Genomic DNA, 21,805 nt, shown 5'->3' with positions numbered 1-21,805 from the left:
TGGCCTCTCAGTCACTTACTCCGGACTATCAGCCTGGTGAAGGCCGAGGTGAAGAGGTTTCCTCCTATGTACCTGGCCGAGTACACTCCAGCATCCTGGGGCTGAGCATGAGGCAGATGCACTTCTAAAATATCGGGTACTTCGTGCCGGGGCACTGAATGGATGAAGGAACCTGGTAAGGGAGAACAGTGGAGAACAATGGGTGACACTCAAACACTCCTGTTTCCTTGTCTGGACCCTCCACTTGATCACCTTTCCCTGACCTGACATGGAAAATGTGCTCTAGCATATTGGATGTGGGAGAATAATGAAAAGGCTGAGCTAGTCAATGCTCTCCCAACAGTCGAGAAAGATATGGTGATAGAGCATATGTTAATCTATGGGATCTACTATCAAACACATGAAGATGGGGGTAGGCTAAAGTTCTTCTGCAGGGAGAGGTGACCAGGCAAAGCTAGGTGGGAAATGTCAGGTAACCCTACCAACTAATCGATTAACCAGGAGATACCTAGAATCACTGCTGCAATCTGGAAGTCCCATCCAACCACAGAACTCAGAATAGTCCCCATCAATATTTCAGCTCGATCAGGCAACCACCACCAAGTGATGCCAAACCATAGTTGGACCTAGACAGATTTGGATTGCACAGTTGGACCCCCAGAACTACTGCCAACTGGCTCCCAGGCTCACTCTGCCCATTTCCTTAAACTTGCGATCAAACAACCAAACATTTTACACGGCAGAAATCATATCACGATGGGGTTTTATTGAACATTCATAATTCATATTGTATATTCATAAAGGTACATATGCATACTCATATGTTTATATGAATCTCCACTTTAATTCACTTGATTAAGTAACCAAACACATTATCTATGAGCTTCTATCATAGAATTTGATTAGCTTGCATCATAGCAGCTTTGTTTCAAACATCTGTCCCCAAGACTGCAATAAGATAATGACCCAATATGTTCTGTGCTGTCTGATGTCTCACACCATCATGCTGGAAGGAAACAAAACAGATACTCACCATTTTTGTAAATCACTGCATCTTCTTCTTTAACCAACACCTTTTTGAAAGATATGTTCACATTATCTCCCCTGTCCACAGTCATAGTTAGAGTAGCTGGTAGGAAGGAAGCTTTTAAAAGAGAAAGACAGAAACAAGTGAGAAAATGAGCTCATACATTTTCTTCAGGAGCAACTGAACTTGGAACTTCAAAAGATGAGGCCTGGCAACAAGCAGGAGTCAGCTGATTTTCATATTAAAAATTGTCGTAGCTCATGCGTTTGAACCTTACTTAAGGTTATACACCTTTTGAAGAATCTGATGAAACGAATGGTCATTTCCTCTGTACAAAGGTAAATATATACACATAATATACATATACATATTTTTTCCATGCAACTGTTTGGGGAGGTGACAGTTTTGTGTCAATTAATATCTATTACCAAATGAAGACCTGATATTAACTATACTCTAACTATAAATCTGCCATTCTTCTCGAAATCTCTACCAAGCTTCCTCAAAGTGGAAAAGAATATGAATGGCCAGAAATTTGCCAAATGGCTTTTCCCTTTGTCCTTTTGGGTTATTGTTGCTCCAAATAATTCTCATTGCTTTAGAATGCCCCAAGCATTTCTCATAAGGAATCAGCACATTGCTCTACTTATTACTAATGCTATAAATATTGGAATATTGAAGAATAAGGCACAGATGGGATCCATTTCTTGCTTTCTACCCTTTAATTATCTATATATGAACTGGCATAGTCGTGGGACTGAACAGTACCGGGAGGAGACTGGAGAAGTTATTGTTATTTGGCTCATCAGATCATTTTGGAAACTTCTGTCTCTGTGTCAGGCTTGGAACACAACATTGCCAGAGTTCCCTGGTTTATTGGACAAGATGTGTGAATAACATCTTCTAACATTCTCCCAGCTTCAACAGTTTCTGACTTCCTTTAACTTACACTATAATCTGCAGAGAGCCACAACTACAAGAATAAGGGAGGATTAACTTGAGGCTTTCTTAAGTTAAGCCAATTTTTTAATCTCAGCTTTATTGAGGTATAATTGACATATAATTTAAGCCAACATAAAAAATGTAAGGATCACCAATAAAAGAAGAGAAACAGAATATATAACTTTCCTAAACATGGAGGGCAGGAAAGAATGGAAGTAAGACAGAAGACATAAAAGGAGGGAAAAAAAGCTCTCCCACCAAAAATCATGGCATACAGAAAAGACAGAACAAAATGGCAGAAGTCAATGCCAAATATATGTTAAAAGCCAGAGACTTTCAGAATGAATTAAAAATATATATATAACTATGTGCTCTTTTCATGAGCTACACATTAAATATAATGACACAAGATTGAGAATAAAGGGATAGAAAAATATATACTGGACTAATAATAACTAAACGAAGCTGATATTGCAACATTTATATCAGAAAAAAAATTTATTTTAAAGCCAAAATAAAATTTTAGGGATAAAGATGGTCTTTACATGATAAAAAGGAACCATCCACTGGGAAGATATAATAATCCTGAACTTGTACATGAACCTAACAACAGAACTTCAAAATCCCTGAAATAAAAGCTGACAGAATTTAAGGAAGAAACTGACAAATCCACAAGCATAATGGATACTTTCCGAAACTGAGTAATCAAACAGACTAAAAATTACTAAGGATAAATACAGATTTGAATAACACAATTAAACATCTGTTGGATATTCACACACTCCTGTACCCAGCTATCTGAATACCTGTTGTTTTCAAGCATACTGTCCCTCTATTAAGCCACAAATCACATCTCCATGAATAACGAAGAACAATCCTGTAGAACAAATTCTCTGACCAGAATGCACCTAAATTAGAAATCAATAGCAAAACACTCCATACCCTAAGGTCTGAATTCTTACAGAGTTTTAGCCTAGGACCAAGTCTCAAGGACCAGAGAGACTCCTGCTGAGGACCGTGGGTGAATCAGCCTTCGTTCTCATCTCATCTGTGATTTTCGGACAGGTAGCTTCAGAGAGGCTGATCAAGTGCCACGTGCACCATTGGCTTAGAGAGCTACCCTGTGTGGGCAGAAGATGCGCCTGTGGTCCACGCTCAGAAGGACCCGGCCTTTAGGCTTACCTGCTTGTTTTCCTCTGTGCCTGGTGACCCAGGCAGGGCGCCCTGCCAGGACCCCCACATAAATGCCATGGAGCAGAGGGTGACATGGGGCAAACCCAGGGGGGAATGGTGTCCATCAAAGGGTACTGCGAGCCCTGGGATAAGACAGTCCTGGGCTTGAGGCCACCCTCTGCCATTACTGTTCTCTTTGAGCAAGTTACTTCACCTCTGAAGATCACAGTTTCCTCATCTGTCATGTGGAAGTAAAAATATTTACCTTAAAAGATTGTGAGGAATATTAAGTGATGTGTACCAAGCCCCTAGGTGCTTAGAAGAGCTCAGTATCCTTCCCAAAGATAAATAATCAGCAACACAGCTGTGCTGACATCTGAATGTGGCCATGAGTGGCAGCTTTCTCAACAGTATTAAGATGGACCAGCCATGCAGGGAAGGCAGGCAGGAGACTGCAGGGGGCATTTTCGGGGGCTCCCTCTCACATTGACAAGGTGTTGCAATCAGCAATCCTAACGTGTGCAGCTCTTGCTCTCTGTGACATGCTCCCGGGCTCCTGGGAGAATTTTTTTCTGACCATGTCATGCTGTTGTTCCTTTCTACGTGGTTTGTTTATATTTTCTGCCCCTTTGTGTGAAGAGTGTTTAGCTGACCGTGGGACTTTTCACTCAGCATTGTGTTCTGAAAAGGAACCAAGATGCCCCACTAGGCGCAACTCCATTGTGGCTTTTCTTTTTCCCCGCTCTGTGGCTCTTTATTATTTCAGACTTTGTGCCTTTTAAGCTCCCTGTTTTCCTAGATAGGAACACAGTCACACCAGAGTTCCACTGCTGTCCAGCCTGCCACCTCCTACATTAATGTCTTTGTGTTGATTGTTCTCTGCTGAGTACTAATGAAGAGGTCCACAACCTTCCTGTTATACTTCGGGACCCAGGAGCCCAGCTGTATACAATTTATTGACACAGATTGATGTCATATGACTTGACTGGATCATGAAAACAATAAGCACCTTTTAATAGTGCCTACTATGGACCAGGCATTGTTTTAAGCACTTGACACAAATTTAATTTTCATAACATCTTCATGATAGGAACTACAATTATCCTAATTGTACAAATGAGGAAATTAAGGTACAGAGAGGGTAAGTACTTGTTTAAGATCACACAGCAAGTTCATGAGAGAGCCAGGATTTGAACCAGGTAACTTGGCTCCAGAGACCTTTCATAGGTTATAAAATGCTAGCTCTCAAAAGGCTTTAAAGGCCTACCACCTCATTTTATAAATGAGATTGCTGAGGCCTAGGTTAGAAGATGACTTGCTCAAGATCATTGGGATAGGCTAATTAACTGACAGAACTTAACTAAGAACACAACTCACTTATTCCTTAAGGGCTGGAGAAGAAAATAGATAGTAGTAAATGTTATAACCAGATGTTGCTCATGGATGAAAATAATTGAGCAAAATTTCAGTTGTTTCCTTTAATTTAACGATAGATAAGAACTAAGAGTAACAATGTAGTTTTTTATGTCCATTATTATTTTGTATAATTTCACAACAGCCCTGTGAAGACAGGATATCCAAGTCTAACGATGTGGGAAATGGAGCTAAAGGTGACTAAGTCCCTTACTCAAGGCTTCCTAACAGTGAATATGTGTGAAAGTTGAGACACAAATTCCAGCCCTCCACACCAGCTCTCCAGACTCAGCATCCTCCAGGCTGCAACCTTAGCTCTCCATTCCAGCCATTCTGAATCACATTTCCTCAAACAGACCATGTGATCATGCACGTCCAAGTCATGAACTTCCTGCCTTCTCTTCTGCTCCTCTTTTTCTCCTCCATCTCACCAACTCCTACTCACGTATCAGTCTCCATTTAGATGTCACTTTCTCCAGGGACCTTATACACCCCCTGGAATCCAGATTAGGTACCTCATAGCTGCACATCCTCATTACAGCCCCACTGATGGTGTATCTCCCCTACTGGACTGAGCATTCCAGGAGGGCAGGTTCACGTCTGTCTTGAAAGGCAGCACAGGGTGATGGGTAGGGCCTGACCTCTGGGATCAGGTGTGTGCTAACCTTCCCAGGTCCGACACTGGGAACCAAGTGTGTGAATGAACCTAAGTTACAATAGCCATAAGCTTCATCTGTTAATACGGGGTCATAATAGTTCTCATCAGATACGCATTTGGTAAAGACTAAATTATATAGTAAGGGATATAAAGTTGCCAAGGGAATGTCAGGCACGTAAGGAGTATTCAGGAAATATCAACATCATTGCATCTCCCATGTGAGGTACAAACAGAGGCTTACGAATACTTGTGAAATGAAAGAATAATTGAATGAATCTGATTTCAGATTTTCCTATTTTCTTTATGTTTTTAACATCTTCATTTGTGTCATTTAGATACAAATGGCTGCTCTCTATCAACTTCACAAATCACGTGTGGGAAGTTTGATGTTCTTAAAGTACAGCTATTTCTTAAATGAAAATAAGAAAAAAGATAACCCATGTTTCCTCTGATGGAACACTGGCCGTGAAAATGTTTCAAATTTCATTTATGCCTCCTTACCCACAAATGAGATCACCAGTGAGGTTTGAATAAATTGCTTTTGACTTTTTTGGATGATGCCATTGATAAAAACAGTTTCGCCATTTGGGGTACGTGAGCCAATTTAAGCTGTGTTTTGGCACATTGCAAATGGATTTTCCACTTCCTCCCCAGATGCACGACTCAGCAGCAAGCAGGAATATAGTGATGTTTATCCTATCCTGCTGTGCCCCTGGGCACTTCTGAGTTCCCATGATGTTTTACTAGGGAATTAATAGTGTCATCAAGACAAGAGTTTGGGAAGTTTTCTAATTCGCCATAAATGATATCTCTTTCCTCGCACCATATTTCAGCCATCAGATGGTGAGCAAAGGACATCAAATCAATTCAACAGCCTGATGTTGTTGAGATGTTATTATTAAAATACAAGAGACAAAGTGCTACTTACTTTTCTGTTTTGTATAAACCTCCACAATTATGTTAATAGATGATATGAAAATTTTCCACAATTGAGTAGAAAAATTAATAGTCCCACTAAATTATTGCCTATTCCAAGGCACCATAATAACAATAATTATTGAACATTTACTGTGAACCAGATAATGCTGGTGATCTCACGTGATTCTCAAATGTATGTGGTAAAATCTCTATCCTCATTTTTTTTTTTCAAACGGGGAAACTATGATTTCAATTAAATAACTTGCCTTGGGTCAGAGAGTTCCATTGTGAAGCTAGGCTCAGCCGCATGTCTGGCTGACTTCCACTCCCATACCTCTACTCTGTGCCCTGGGTTGCTTTTTGGGGTTTCAGTAGGAGTTGTTGTACTTTATAAAACAAGCGCTCAGAATGGGGGAGGGTAGTTATTATACATAGGGCAGTGCAGAGGTCATAAATACAGGTTCTGAAGTCAGATTGCTTGGCATCAAATCCCATTCCTACCACTTACAAACTGCTATTGTTATTATTATGTAACTTAGTCTGCAATGTCTCTCTTTACACAAGCATTTAGGAAAACATCTGTTATGTAAATCAAATCTTATTTTATTTTATTTTATTTTCTTGCAGGGGAAGATTCGCCCTGAGCTAACATCTGTTGCCAATCTTCCTCCTTTTTTTATTTCTTCCTTTCCCCCTGCAAAGCTCCAGTACATAGTTGTATATAGTGTAAGTTCTTCTGGTTCTTCTATGTGAGCCACTGCCACAGCATGGCTACTGACAGGCAAGTGGTGTGGTTCCACGCCCTGGAACCGAACCTGGGCCGCCAAAGTGGGGTGCACCAAACTTTAACTGCTAATCAGGGCTGGCTCTCAAATCTTATTTTAAATGCACTCATGGGAACTGGCTTCTTGCATACACCATCTTATTTAAAACTTAAGACAATTTTGAAGATATTATTGTACCCATTTCACAGATGATGAAAAATGAGACCAATAGAAGTTAAATAACTTGCCAAAGGCCACACAGCTGGTGAGTGGTGGAGAAAGAATTAAAACTCAGGTGGATATAAATCTAAAAGCCATCTTCTCTCCACTGTTGCTCACCATGCACACTTGCCTTTGTCTAATTTAACTGAGTTTGAGCTATCCTTTATCTGTGCTGACCTGCACTCTCAGTTTGGAGGGATCATTACAGTTGTTTTTTGACTCCCAATGTTCTGATTTAATATGCTCTACAGGTTCTTATTTATACATTGTCAAGGCCAATCTCAGGACAGCCCAGAAAGGGCACTGTGGCACTACACAGTTCATTCCTATGAAACCACTGGGGCACAAATCTCATATCATCTTCATTCAGAATGTGGAAATATCTACAGAAGGACATAACTCTTTACACAAGTCAAATCCCAAATGAAATATGAAAAATAATCGAGCTGACTTGTCAGCCATGATAGCTTTGGCACACCTCACATCCCTTTGTTCAACCTCTCTTCCCTCACCGGAGACCTGCATTCCTGGGAATTTCTGCTGTGCACTTTTCCCACTCGCCCTGGTGTCATTTAAAGGTGAACATTACAGTTTTGCTAAGAAAACCCTTTCCTTCGTTTGTAATGAATAGTGATTTCATCACTTTTGACCTTAAAATGAGCTTGCTGCCTTCAAATCTTTTAATTGCCACCATCTGCAAATTCCAAGAGATGTTTTCAGGTGCACCCAAGCTAGGGCTGACTATAAACCCTTGCTCCTCAAAGTGTGGTCCATGGCCCAGGAGCACTTATCACTGGGACCTTGTTAGAAAAGCGAATCTCATGACTCTCCCCAAGGACGTACTGAGTCAGAGTCCGCATTTTAACAAGACCCAATGGTGATTCATAGGCACTTTCAACCTTGAGAAGCATTGACCTTAAAAACTGCAGATTCTTATATAGGAAACTGCCAATCAGAGAAATGTGCAGAGGTGTGTTATTTATCTGGATCAGTTTTACAATTAAAAATCAAACCCTGAAGAGCCTACATTGTCATTATCTCATGAAATGACAAACTCTCAGTCCACAACCCCCTGCAGTTATGATGATATTAATTTGGCAAGGACTCTTTCATTTTAGGTAGACCAGCCCAGAAAAAGGGACTGATGGGTGAGAGGCCAGATCATTCCAGTCAGAACAAAGAGAGCTCATCTCTGCTGGAATCTGTACCTTCCTCCCAGCAGATAGCATCAAGAGCACAAGAAGGCCACCTGCCTGTCCAGCCTTGGAGCCTTAGGGCAAAACAGAATCATTAAACAATGTTTTCAATGCCACCTCCTCCAACTGCCATCCATGGACTGGCCTAAAGATTTAGCTTAGAGCTCACTTCTATTATGGGAGAAAGGCTCCATCGCATCACTGCTGTGTGAGGCGGTGGCAAGAAGTAATACTCCTCCCTCGCAGAAGGCTCTCAACATCCCCCTTCACAGCTCTGGATTTCTGTGAGCAGGGCCTGGGTACCTGACTGCTAAAATTAAATCATGGTCTCTTTCCAAGAATGGTAGTCTACAAAAAGGGCCCCCATACTTATCCCTCTCTGGTATCCATACTCTTTGCTATTTAACTTTGTAGTACCTCCCATTCTGACTTGAAGCTCAGCTATTTGACCTGCTTTGAGTAATAAAATGAGGTAGAAGCAAGAGTGTACAATACTGAGTCTAGGTTTCAAGAAGCCTCATAGGTTTCCACCTGTCCTCTTGCACCTCTGCCATCTCCATGAGAACATACCTCGGTTAGCCTGCTAAAGTATAACAGACACATGGAACAGAGCCAAGTTGCCCCAGCCAAGCCCAGCTACAGCCAGATACTACCCACACACGGGAGAAAACCCAGACAAGATCAGCAGAGCCATCTAATCAATCCAGCTGATGCAGACTCTCAAGTTATAAACTCTTATTGTTGTAAACCACTGTGGTTTGTGGTTGTGTGTTACACAACATTATTGTAACAATAGATAACTGATACACCAAGTAACCAATTAATTTGAGTTATTGATAGATGTTTCCCTTTTTAATTTTTTATTTCTACTATAATTTTCCCTGAAAACACTAACTATATTTAGAATACTCAGGGGCAAGAAAACAAATAAAAAAAAAAACAAATGAAAAATCTCAAAAGAGCCAAGAGGCAATGGACAGTTGTCTTCATTGCTGTGATTTTTACATCACATACATGTAACATGTTCATATCTCCATAAGGACCCTGGAGCCCTTAGCAGAACATATGGTATATTTCGTTTCAGGTATAATTTCCTGAACTAGGCACAATGTCTAGTGAAGGGGTTGAATGTGAGGGAGTTGGACTGGATGGTTTCTTTTTCTCTAACATTCTGTGTACCAGAGACAGCAAGGCTTGGAAAGAGGCAGACCAGCTCTTCAACCTTCACACTCAGGCAGCTCACGCCCAGCTTCTGAGTGAGCAACTGCCAAAACAAAAAGCGTGTGTGTGTGTGTGTGTGTGTGTGTGTATGTGTGTGTCTCAGTGGACCTCACCTGCCCACAATTAAGGGGCATGTTACCTTGCTGGCGCATCTTCATGGTCCGTATCCTTATTGCCTCTCCTCGAACTCGCCCTTCACAGAAATAAGCACCATTGATTTTACTAGCCTTTTCTCTCTTCCAAACGACTTTTTTAGCCCATTCTCTGGTCACATCTTGAGTAACCTCCAGTGGATCTTGGTGCTGGTTCATTAAGGCTTCAAAGTCCCTTCCTATGGTGATGGGCTCATGAGGGCTCCATCCAGAGGCAATGCAGGTGAGGGATGTTTCAGCATCAGATACAAGAGGTAGGGAATTGATCAAGATCAGGTCCATGGCACCATCCACCGTTCCTAAAAAGAAAGAGGGAGAACAATTTATGGCAAGGGTTATTAACATGGCCTCACAGGATAAACTGGTGCTTACAAAGCCTTGCCTAAAAATAGCTATGTGAGCGGTCTTTCTAAAATGCTATTCTGATCACATGCCTCTCCTCCATAGGATAAGATCTGATCATGTGCCTATCTTCCACAGGACAAGATCCAAAACTCTTTATCATGGCATCAAGACCCTTCATCACCTAGAAGCTGCTAACCACTCCTGCCCCACTGCACACCCTAGCTGCAATGGACTGTTAGTTATTCTCTGTCCCCAAAACAAGCCATGTACTATATATCTCTACCCACTGTAGTGCCTGGGACATAGTTAGGTATTCAGGAAATATTTGTTGAGATACATTCATGATAATAGCATTATTATTCAGTGTAATTAATAATTATCATCAATTATTATTTATCACTAATGATTAATCAATTAATAATAATGTGGTGCTACCACAATAATAAGGTATTTTAAAGAAATATATCAACTACATGCACTGTGTACTAACTTTATAGACTCTTATCATTATCAAAGAATTGCCCTACCCCATATTAAATTCCACAAGATAAGAGAGGGACTGAGTGAAGTCTGCATTTCCCTCTAGGCTTCCTTTTTAAAAATGAGGCTAATAAGACCTGTCTTGTAGGATTCTCATGAAGATTAAATGAGATAAAGTATGCAACTTGCCAAGCACTGTGTCTGCCATATATTGGGTACCCCATGGGGATACTCAGTGACCACTATTTCATTTCTCTTTATTCTGTTTCCTAAACACTAGCCCCAAACCTCAACCTTCCTCAAATGTAAAAACAAAATTCTACCTGACCTTTAAAATTTACTTCATAAATAATGAAACACATTTCAAAAAAGAAAATCCTCTCGTTTCACTTTCTCAGTATTTCTCTCTCTTCTCTTTTGATTTCCAAAGTTTCTAAGATGAGCAAATAGAATCTGTGCCTATTCTCTTCTCTTATTGAGTGTGGAAATATCTGGGATGGAGGATGCTCTCTGGCTGCAGTGATGGTTGATTCCCAAGTCTACATAAAATGATTAGGAGACTAGATAGGTCGAGCACATTGAGTCATGAGGACCAACTGGAGTCTCAGAGACCTTTTGTAGATGTAAAGTGATTCAAGTAAGCTCCATGTTATCTCATTTATTACCCATTAAATTCTCCCAACAACCCTGTGAGGTATGTGCCATTAGCTCATTTTTAAATACGAAGAAATGAGGGCTCAAAAGATTGAGTGGCTTATTGTATCTTCCACAGCTTTTGAAGTCAGAGCTGGAATTCAAATTCTTACCAGTCTTTCAGTTCCTTAGATACACCATGCCCTTTCTTGCCTCAAAGCCTTCATATGTGCTGATCCCTGTGCCAGAAATGCTCTTCTCGACTTTTTGCATGGCTATATTCCGCTCATCCTTTGGGTCTCAGCTTAAATGCCTTTCTCAGAGACAGCTTCTCTGCCTGCCTTATCTACAATATGTATATGCTCTCATCCCATTATCCTCTAATTCAGCCTTCTCCTTGTTTCCTTCATAAAGATTACCACAATCTGTGATTATTTTACTTACTCTCTCTTCTCCTAGATGGTAAGTTTCATGAGGACGAGGATTGAAGCTGTTTTGTTCACATTTATTTATATAGGAATATCCTGCGTAGTTTCAGCATATTGAGGACTTAATAAGTATTTGTTGGATGGATGGATGAGCAAATTTTATTCCAGATCTTCTTGATTCAAGTCCATCTATTCACTTGGCTTCCACTTCCAGAATACTGAGGTTAAAAATGAAAGTGCTCTCCTGAGTCTAAACTGACCTCCTTGCCCATTTTTGAAAGACTGTTCTGATAATCACTGTGTTTATAGGGGAAGAAGCAAATGTTACAGTTTTTACAAAATGCCATAGAAACATGATCAATGGTTGCTGAGCATTTGGGGCTCACTGGTATTCATTTACCGAACTAGTTTTGAGCACGCACTTATGCCAAGCATCGTGCCTGCCATGAAGTCCTCAAACAATTTGTTTTTAATGGCAATTGCCAATGTTTGATGTATGCAGTGATGTTTTGAGGACAATCTTATAGGAGCTACATTTTTATCCGATTAATTTAAAAAAATTTCACAACTCAAGTCTTAACATAAGTGGGAATTAGAATTGCATTTTTTTTCTTGTAATGTTAACTCATTATATGAGTTTGAGGGAGAAAATCTTGACTAGAATGGGTTTCCAAGACTGACCCTGAAGCATCTATCTTGCTTTTAGCCTCATTGGTAACTTTAAGATCTCAAGAGTGGGGACAGAGGTTAGGATTAGAAAAATGTTGTAAGAGAAAATGAGCTAGGAAACCTAGCAGTGGAATTACAGCCTCCAAAAATAACACGGGAGCACAGCTCCCCTTCCACATGCACACCCAGCCCTGTCTCTGAGTGAACACCACCTTGTCTCCCACACTCACTCATTCCAGGCATGTTCCCAGAGAGAGTCATCAAGAGGAAGGAAACACTGTAATTCTTTCAGCTCTGGTTCTATCCAGCCCCGTTACTAAGGCCAGTTGAGTGACTTGCCAAAACCAAGGGATCTGCTCTGAACTCACTGAACTGAACTGGCACTGGCCGTGGTTTATTTAATGACTTCAGGAAATAATAGAAAAAGCAGTTGATTTGAAAAGGCAACCACACTTCATCGGTAAATTGTTTCTAGGTATGGATCTGTTTTCTTTTTCTTTTTGCTACTCCCAGCTCTCTCCCTTTACTTTCAGTGATAGAAAGGGAAATTGTGTACTCCAAGAGTCTGGACTTGACTACGTTTTGGTACCCTTAATCAGCATGCCAGCTATGGGAAGCCCTCTTCCACCAGTGAGTTCTCTGTCCTTTGTAACACCATTTACAATAAAACATCAGAAGGATTTTGTATAAGAGCTTTGGATATGAGAAGAAATACCTACCAGGTTCCTGGGACAAATATTAAAAATCATCTGATTAGTTTTCCTAAAACAAGAATCCATATTTGTATTTGTTTGTATATGCCTAAAAAATTTCTGGAAAGTGATACATGAAACTAAGAAGAAGTGTGACCCATTAGGGGAGAAAGGGGTAGATGGAGGACAATGATGGAATACTTTTCACTGTAGACTTATGTATACTGGCTTTTGAACCATCTGAATATTGCCTACACAGAAAAATTAAATGTAACAAAGTAAATATTATTGCCCTTCCCTTAAAAAGGTGCATTTGGAAGGGAATCAAGAGCCATAGACATATGTATATCTCTCATCATTTATTCCTACACTCACTCCAAATCTCCTTGGAGTGCATCCAAATAATGAGTTTTCTCTTTCTCTCTTCTTTGGACTAATAATAGGAAACGTGATGTCATTCCACAATGCTGATAAAAAAAAATGGATTAAAATAAAATGTTTAAAAAGGGAGGAGAAGGGTGGCCAAACGTAGCCTTTCAAAGAGAATAGAGGAGCAGAGGCCCTACAGCAATGGGTATAACTGTGGCCTGTGGCTTCTTGAAAGAGTTCTGCTACTGACACTGTGAAAGGTATGACTTCAACTGTATGGCTGGTGCCACCCAAGGAATCTGCTAGTAGGGACATTTTCCTAAGAATAATTGCCAAAAGACAGATCCCATCTGGCTCACACCAATAACCGCCCCTGTGCTAACACCCTTCCTTACATTACAGCACTATCCCCTCCAAGTCGTGTTGGGAACTAGTATTGAATTACTTCATCACAACCAGAGCCGGAAGGGCTCTGATCATGTTTGTTAATTTGTTCCATTTACAGTTCTATCATCAAGGCTAAGAGTTTGCTATAAGTAAGTAAGATGCATACTGAATTTCATACATCTTATATGTTTGGGGGATTGATCCTATTTTTCCTTAGCAAAGATCTCACAAATACTTTTCAATATTTGCATAAAAGTGCGTCTTGTTTGTAAGGAAATACATGCCATCATAGCATGGCGTCCGCCAGGTTAACAAATGATTGTTCATCACAATTGAAACATAACAATATCCTAAAATGTTGTTTTGCTCATTATGTTTTCTGTGTGCTGTACTGAACAGCATCTAATCTTTCATAGTAACATTTTCTCACTAAATCCCATTGTGGTGAACTCAAAGTGTTATTTAAATCTTGTTTTTCATTTAGATTTTCTTGTATTCAATGTTGCTTTGAAGAATGATCCATTATCTAAGACATGGAAATATCTTTCTTTAAAAATAATCATAGACACAATCATGGACCTAAATCCACACCACGATAAAAGAACTAAACTGAATTAGAAATTAGAGACAAAGCCAAGTTTTTCAAACTGTATTTCAAGGAGTTGTTATTTCTCATTTTCTAAAAAAGGTGTTCCAGAAGTTTCTGAGAGTGGTGGAGATAAAATCAACAGAGTGGACTCCAGACACCCACACACACGCATATACACTCTCATTCAACAGCTCAACTTCCATCTGTTTTTTACATTTGGGCTCCACATAAGTTTTCATTTGGAAAAAAAAATGATTTTGCTTAAATAATAAACGTGAAACCTCAAAGGTCATCATCACTTTTAACTATTTTTTTTTAATGGAGAAAGAAAAAGAAAGGTTAAACATGAATATCAATGAAAATACATTGCACCGCAGTACACATTTACTCCAATTGACCTGCTGTCCCTCTCTTCCCACATTCAAGTTCAGCACAGCTGCAGATAGTCAAGTTCTGATTACCCCAGCTCCCTGATGTTCGGAGCACTGGCAAGCTAAGAGGAAAAAGCAGGTTAAACTATTACATAGTAAAGCTATTCCCTGGTGCTTCTTATCACTCAGAATTGTAATGTTGGGTGGAGTTTCAACAATGTGTGTTTGGAATGAGGTATCATGTCTTCAGAACAACTGTCTATATGTTTCTTGGAAGTTTGGTATTGACTATGTTTAAAATTTTTCCAAGGTGTTCTGGGTCATCTCACCTTTGTAACAGCAGTAGAGATCTTAAAGTTCTAAATGTTTAAAATGGCAATGAGCTCTAACTTGGCCAAGCATTTTAAAATCAGGAGATTGGCAATGAACTGAAAAAGTTGTAGCCAAAAGCATTTCTGTTATTAGGGCCTGGCAAAGAGCCAAAGAAGCAAAAACAATCCCAAAACTATCCAGGATATTTGGTGGATTGTTTGGATTTTAGTTATTTTCTAATGCTGTTTAGAAAGGAAAATCCTCTTCAGTTTAAAAAAACACTCATTAAGTCATTTAGAAGTCCATTCATCCATTTACTAACAAATGTATTGAGTACATGTCGTGTGCTAGGTACTTCACTTGACCCTGGAGACACAACAATGAATAAAACAGATATGATCTGAATCCTTATGTGGCTTACAGGCAAATGTGGAAGACAGACGTGGAAAACTAATCACATAAAGGAATGTAACACTGGAACCATGACAGATACTATGAGAGAGAATTGGAAGATGCTATGGGATAGCATAATGGTGAACTTAAGCAGACTTGGCTAGAATGGGGAAGGGTTCATGGATCAGGTAAGGCTCCCAGAGAAAGTGGCATTTGGCCTGAAGGAGAGTTGGAGTTACCCAGGCAAAGTGAAAGAGATATGAGAAGACAGAAAAGTCTTCCCTCAAAAGGTAACCACTGAGCAGGGTTTTGAATAATGAATAAGTGTTTAATAGGACTCACTTCTAGAATGCTTTTCCTAAAGTTGGCATTAATTTCTTTTTATCGAAGTCCTAAGAACTACTGGCGCCATTTCAATGTGTCTAACCTATGTTAAAGTATTTTTTTAGTATCTTTGCCCTCTTCTTGTCTCTCATGAAGAAATCCAGTTCCCAGGCATGCTTCCAACACTTTAATCTTTTTTTGTTCTCCATGATCCTTTTTTGTATGTAGTAGTAAGTCTCTGAGCAATAACTTCATCCTCAGGGTTCCTTCCAAGAAGATATTGGGCAATTAAGGAGAAGATACCAAATTGAACAAGACTGGAAATAACTAGAGGAAGATGCTAACTTTATTGTATAGTGGAGAGTTTGGAGTTAGACAAGCACATCCTTGATGTGACTAGGCTGTGTTTCTCTAACAACAAATTGTTCTCACCCAGGAGTTGTGCCAAGCCAGTTTTCCCAAAGGGCCTACCCGCTTCCCATCACTGCCTCCCAGCCAAATAAGGGTCCTTGTCCCTGCTGGAGGAAATGGCATCCTCTTTCCACCTTCGAACACCAAAAATTTCCCATCCAGGATAAATAACACATGTTCTAGTTAAAACATTAGAATTAGCATCAGTTAGTTGGCAGGAAACTTTTTATTTCCAGAGAATAGGCAAAGAATCCACACAGTGAGACTTCACTAAACATCCAGCACACAAGTTACACTTAACATGCAAACTCCATCTGTAAAATGGGGTGGAGGAGGCATGGTGCCATCAAATCAAGGATTGTTTAAGCTGGAAGGGATTTAGGAGATTGCATAGCACGAGCCTCATGCTTTATAAGGGCAAACTGCGGCCCATAGAAAAGAGACTGCTCAGTGGTCATACTGAAGGGTAGTGGCAGATCCCCCCTTGAGTGCTGATTTCTCTCCAGGGATCTTTCTGTCATCCCAGAGTAGCAGTGTAAATAGACAAATCTTTAATGTGACGGAATTTAGAATGTTTACAAATCTGGCAGGATGGTATCTGGAGAATCCTGGAGCTTGGTGGAAACTGAGGCAAGGGAGGAAAGACATTGAGAGAGGCGGCCAAAAAACTGGAAAGGATATAGGACAGAGAGATTGGAAATACTCAGAAATGAGGTTTGCCCATCTCACAAATTACCCCATGCCTTACAATGCTGCCTTAAAATCTTTCCTGTCCACTTCCCCACAAGAGAGGATGCTCTTTAACTGGACCATGTTTATCCAGTGCCAGGAAATATATCTGCTGTGAGAAGACTCTGTCTTTGGAGCCAAGCTACCTCCTCTTTCTGGGTTCTTCTCCTGATTCGATCACCTGCCAAGATCCCCTCTGCCCTTATGCTGCCCAAAGACATGCACACCCTCACCCACAACCAAGTCGCTCTGCCCTCCAAGACTGCATTCAACAAAACTCTAACTCCTTAGTGCCCTGCTCTCCAGCTCCCAAAAGAGAAGGCAATTTGATCTATTTGCTTGCACAAAAAAGAGAATGACCAAGAATAGCTTAAAGCGACAACCCTGAGAACTATTAGAAAAGCAAACCAAATAAATGAGTCTGTAATAGAAGAAGTTCAGGATTCTGATAGTTGCTAAGAGGAGAGTGAGCAAGGAAGAAGGCTAGCTTTCTCAGTAGGCCTCATATTATATACCATGTAGGGAAGAAAGCTAACACTGTTTATTATATGCTACATCATAGGTACTGTGCTAGGTGTTCTACAAACATTGTCCACTTGAATTCTCACAATAATATTGAAGAAAGGTATTTATATTCCATTTTATAGGTTAAAAAAACCTGAAACTGAAGGATATTCAGTAATATGTCCAAGGTCACACAAGTAGAAAGATGGAATTTGAACCCATATCTCACTGATATTAAGTTTCATTACTACCCACGATGCATCATTCCATGCACCATGAGAGAAGTCTGTTTTGCCTTTTGCCCACCATTCTATCTCTAACAATTAGCACAGGGCCTGGCACCTAATAGGTATTCAATAAGTCCTGATGAATGCATAAATGGATAAATAAATAAGTGAGACTGGCCTTCAGTTCATTCAATAAGCATTTACTTAATAAGTACTATGAGCTGGGCTCTATGCTCATTCTGTGGGTGAATAAAAGTACAAAATACGGTTTCTGCCTTCAAGAAGCTTACAATCTGTTCATCCAAAGACATGAATATACTTAAAGCCACAAAGGAAAACACCAACAGATTTTACTATAGAAAAAGCCAAAAACTTCTGCACAGCAAAAAATTACATAAATGAAGTTAAATAACTAAGTGGGGAAAATATGGTTATACATAAAACTTAAAGAGTTAATATGTATACTATTTAAATAAATTCTGTAAATAAATCAATGGCAATTCACAGAGGAAGAAACACAAATAGCCAACTTCAGTAGATTGGGGAAAAAAATGATCACAAGATTTTGCATTCCCTTCCACTGAGAAGTGGAGTCTACTTCTCCACCCCCCTGAATCTAGGCTTGGCCATGGGACTATCCTTGATTAATGAAACATTAGCAAATGTGACACAAACAGAGGCTTTAAAAGTGCCTTCCCTTTGGGCTTGCCCTTGCCTGCTGTTCTGTGGAACCCTGAGACCACCACGAGGAGAAGCCCAGACTAACCTACTGGGAGATGAGAGACTGCATGGAGTAGACATGAGCCATTTCAGCTGAAGTCCAATAGACCAACTGCCAGATATGTGAGTGAACCATCCTAGACCACCCAGCCCCAGCCAAGTCAGCTGATCACAGAGCGCAGCCAATCCAGCCCAGACCAAAGAACTTTCCAGCTGACCTATGGAATCATAAGATATAACAAATGTCTGTTGTTTTACCACTATGTTTTTGGATGACTTGTTACTCAGCAAAAGCTAAGTGATACACCAATAAATATGAAAAGATGCTTTACCTGACTACAAATCCCAAAGTACAAACTAAAAGGACATCTCATTATTTTTCTATCAGACTGACAAAGAATAGAGAGGATCATAATATCTAGTGCTGGCGGATAAACGGGAAGATCTACATTGTTGGTAGGGAATGTGATTGGTAAAACATTTTTAGAGGACATGCTTGCAATGTCTACAGTAATTGTAAAGTTATACAAAAGCTAGCCCTAAATCATTACTTATTATACGTCAGGTACTGCTTTAAGTGTGTTACACATTGTAACTCATTTAATCCTCATAGCAATCTTCTGGAGCAGGTACTATGATTATCTTCATTTTATAGGAAAGGAAACTAAAGTGAAGAGAGGGGAAATAGTTTGTCATTGTCACACAGGTAGTTAATGGTAGAACTGAGATTCAAATTTAGGCAGACTAGCTTCAAAACCCATTCTTTTAACAAACTATATTCATACCAGTTCATATCAAAAATGTATCTTCCAACAATTCAATGAAGAAAGGCTGGTCTTTTCAACAAATAGTGTTGGAACAATTGGACATCCATATGCAAAAAAATGAGCCCTGAACTAAAACCTCTCACCCTATACAAAAATTAACTGAAAATGGATCATGTAAAATGTAAAAATATAAAACTTTTGGGATATGGAGAAAAGTTTTCATGGTGCTGTGGTTAGGCACTGAGTAGTGAGCTATGACATCAAAAGTGTGATCCATAAAGAAAACAATTGATAAATTGGATTTTATAAAAATTTAAAATTTTGGCCTATGAAAGACATTATTAAAATAAAAAGACAAACTACAGACTGGGAGAAAATATTTGCAAATCACATATCTGACAAATAACTTATGTCCATAATGTATAAAAAATTCTCAAAACTCAACGGTAAGAAAGCAAACAACTCAATTTTTTAAAAACAGGCAAAAGATTTGAGACCCTTCACCAAAGGAGATATACAGATGGCAAATAAGCACACAGAAAGATGCTCAATATCACTGGCCATTAGGGAAATACTAATTAAAACCATAATGAGATACAACTACACACCTTATTAGAATGGTTCAAAAACCAAAAAAACAACAAAAAAAAAAACCCTGATAATACCAAGTCCTAGCTAGAATGTGTAGCAGCTGTAACTCGCAGTCATTACTGGTGGTAATGTAAAATAGATGATCCAGTCGCTGTGGAAAATGATTCAACAGTTTTTTACAAAGGTAAACATACATTTACCATATCACCCAGCAATCTTGCTTCTGGTATTTACCTTACGAAATAAAAATTTATGTTCATACAATGAATATTTATAGCAACTCTACTCATAATTACTCAAAACCGGAAACACTCAAATATCCTTCAGTAAATGAATGCATAAACAAGCTGTGGTACATCCACACAATGGAATACTATTCAGTGCAACAAAAAGGAATAAACTATTAATCCTTGCAACAACATGGCATTATGCTGAGTTAAAGAAGCCAGTATCAGAAGGCTACATACTGTATGACTGCATTTATATGACATTCTGGAAAAGGCAACCTTATAGGGATGAACAGCAGATGAGCGGTTGCCAGGGATTAGGAGAGATTTGACTACAGAGCTGCAGCACGAAAAAGATTTTGGGGTAATGGAAGTGTTCTGTATTCTGATTGTTGTGGCTCTTGGATGAATCTATGCATGCACTAAAACTCATAAAGCTGTATGCACACCAAAAAAAATAATAACCACCAATTATACTGTATGTTAATTTTTAAAATTATAATAAAAATGTATCTTCCATAATTATCAGTAAAAATATGCAAAGATATTACAGCAAGACTATTCACCACAGCATAAAGCCACAAACTGGACACAACACAAAGTTCATGAACTGGAGCATGGCAAAATAAATGATGGTTCATACATATAATGGAATACTATATATTTGCATGAAATTATGTCCTTGGAATAGTAAATGAAATAAACAAGATACAGAACAGTATGTATGATCTCATTTTTGCCAAAATATAGAGAAAAACCTAGCAGTCGTGCACCAACCTGGTAACAACGGTATCTCTGGCTAATGCAACTGCCAGGCCTAGGGATTAAGGGTGTGGTGAAGAAGAAGGTAAATCTTCACTTATTGCTTTATATACTGAGTATTGTATTTTTTAAATAATTTTAAAATATTTTTATTTCTAGAAAAGCACATGCAACTAATCTAATCAATTCTAATTAATTATTGACATGTCTGTCTCCCTTCTTAGTGAGCTCCCTGAAGAAAAGGACTCTGTTTAGTTCATCTTCAACTCCTGAGCATCAAGCACTGTGTTTGAGGGACTGTGCATATTCTTTATATGCTTAAATTGAATTGGAAAAATTCAACAATAATTGAAAGTAACACATCTTAAACCCGGGTGACTGTTTTTTGAATTACTAACTGTCTGGCACCAACAACGGGATAGTGGAGTAGTTAAGAGCTTTGGTCACGAAGTTTTGTCTCATTTTACTCATCTGTAAAATGAGGGGATAATGTCTAAATCATTGACTTTTGTGTAAAGGGCTACTGGTATCAGCAAGGCACGAAACCCGTTTGATCAAGTGAATCCATAGGACCCTGTGGTCTGGGTCAGCCCCAGAGGAAGGCTTTTTTGTTTTCTTTAAGTCATCTTGGAGCTAAGGCACCCGCCGTTGGAAGAACTGCCAATGGCTTTGTATCCTGCTGTGTGCCTACCCTCCCTCACACTTCAAACCCACATGGGCAGGAAACAGGCCCATCGTGCGCTAAGGAAGATTCACTGTGTTTCCTTCAAAATCCTTTGATACTTGCCCCCTTTCTTACAAGACTGACCTTAACAGGAAACCAATTCTCTGTACAAGCAAGTGATTTTGGAAAAGCAGTGTTACAACCAGCTTGATGGTGTGATGGCAGCCTTGCGGGGATCAGGGGGCTACTCAGAGATGAATACAAGCAGTCACTCCATGGACTTTTGCTAGCTGACCCTCAGGGAGACCACTCACCTAACCCAAGGGCCCCTGTGTGTGTCTCTGGGCAGCGAACCCTCCCTTACATTTTCTTCACTATCTATAAAAGTCAGTCTACGAATGGTCTATTGGAAGTATGGGCCCTATACTCTACTTCTCTTCACTCTGGAACCAGGACAGTAGCTCTATATTCTGAAGCATCAACCCCTCTGGCTCACGAATGGGGTCACAAGCTTAGGTCAGTAGT

The 21,805-nt window shown here is 39.6% G+C and overlaps 1 protein-coding gene across 2 annotated transcripts in view; it reads right to left on the bottom strand.

Annotated features, from left to right (window-relative positions):
- The window catches only part of TEK (TEK receptor tyrosine kinase), a 98,304-nt gene that overhangs the window by 48,277 nt on the left and 28,222 nt on the right, over positions 1 to 21,805 (bottom strand). For both annotated transcript variants that reach the window (XM_004428384.3, XM_087444694.1), the window contains exons 2-4: positions 9,674 to 9,985; positions 1,034 to 1,144; positions 20 to 172 (exon numbers count right to left, since the gene is read on the bottom strand). In XM_004428384.3, the coding sequence (XP_004428441.1) occupies positions 20 to 172; positions 1,034 to 1,144; positions 9,674 to 9,985 (576 nt within the window). The remainder of the gene's footprint in view (positions 1 to 19; positions 173 to 1,033; positions 1,145 to 9,673; positions 9,986 to 21,805) is intronic.

The sequence above is a fragment of the Ceratotherium simum genome, chromosome 20 (genome assembly GCF_057802395.1).
Source record: "Ceratotherium simum simum isolate JZ-2026a chromosome 20, ASM5780239v1, whole genome shotgun sequence".
In the NCBI taxonomy this organism is placed as follows: Eukaryota; Metazoa; Chordata; class Mammalia; order Perissodactyla; family Rhinocerotidae; genus Ceratotherium; species Ceratotherium simum.
This window is presented reverse-complemented; position numbering and strand designations above follow the sequence as displayed.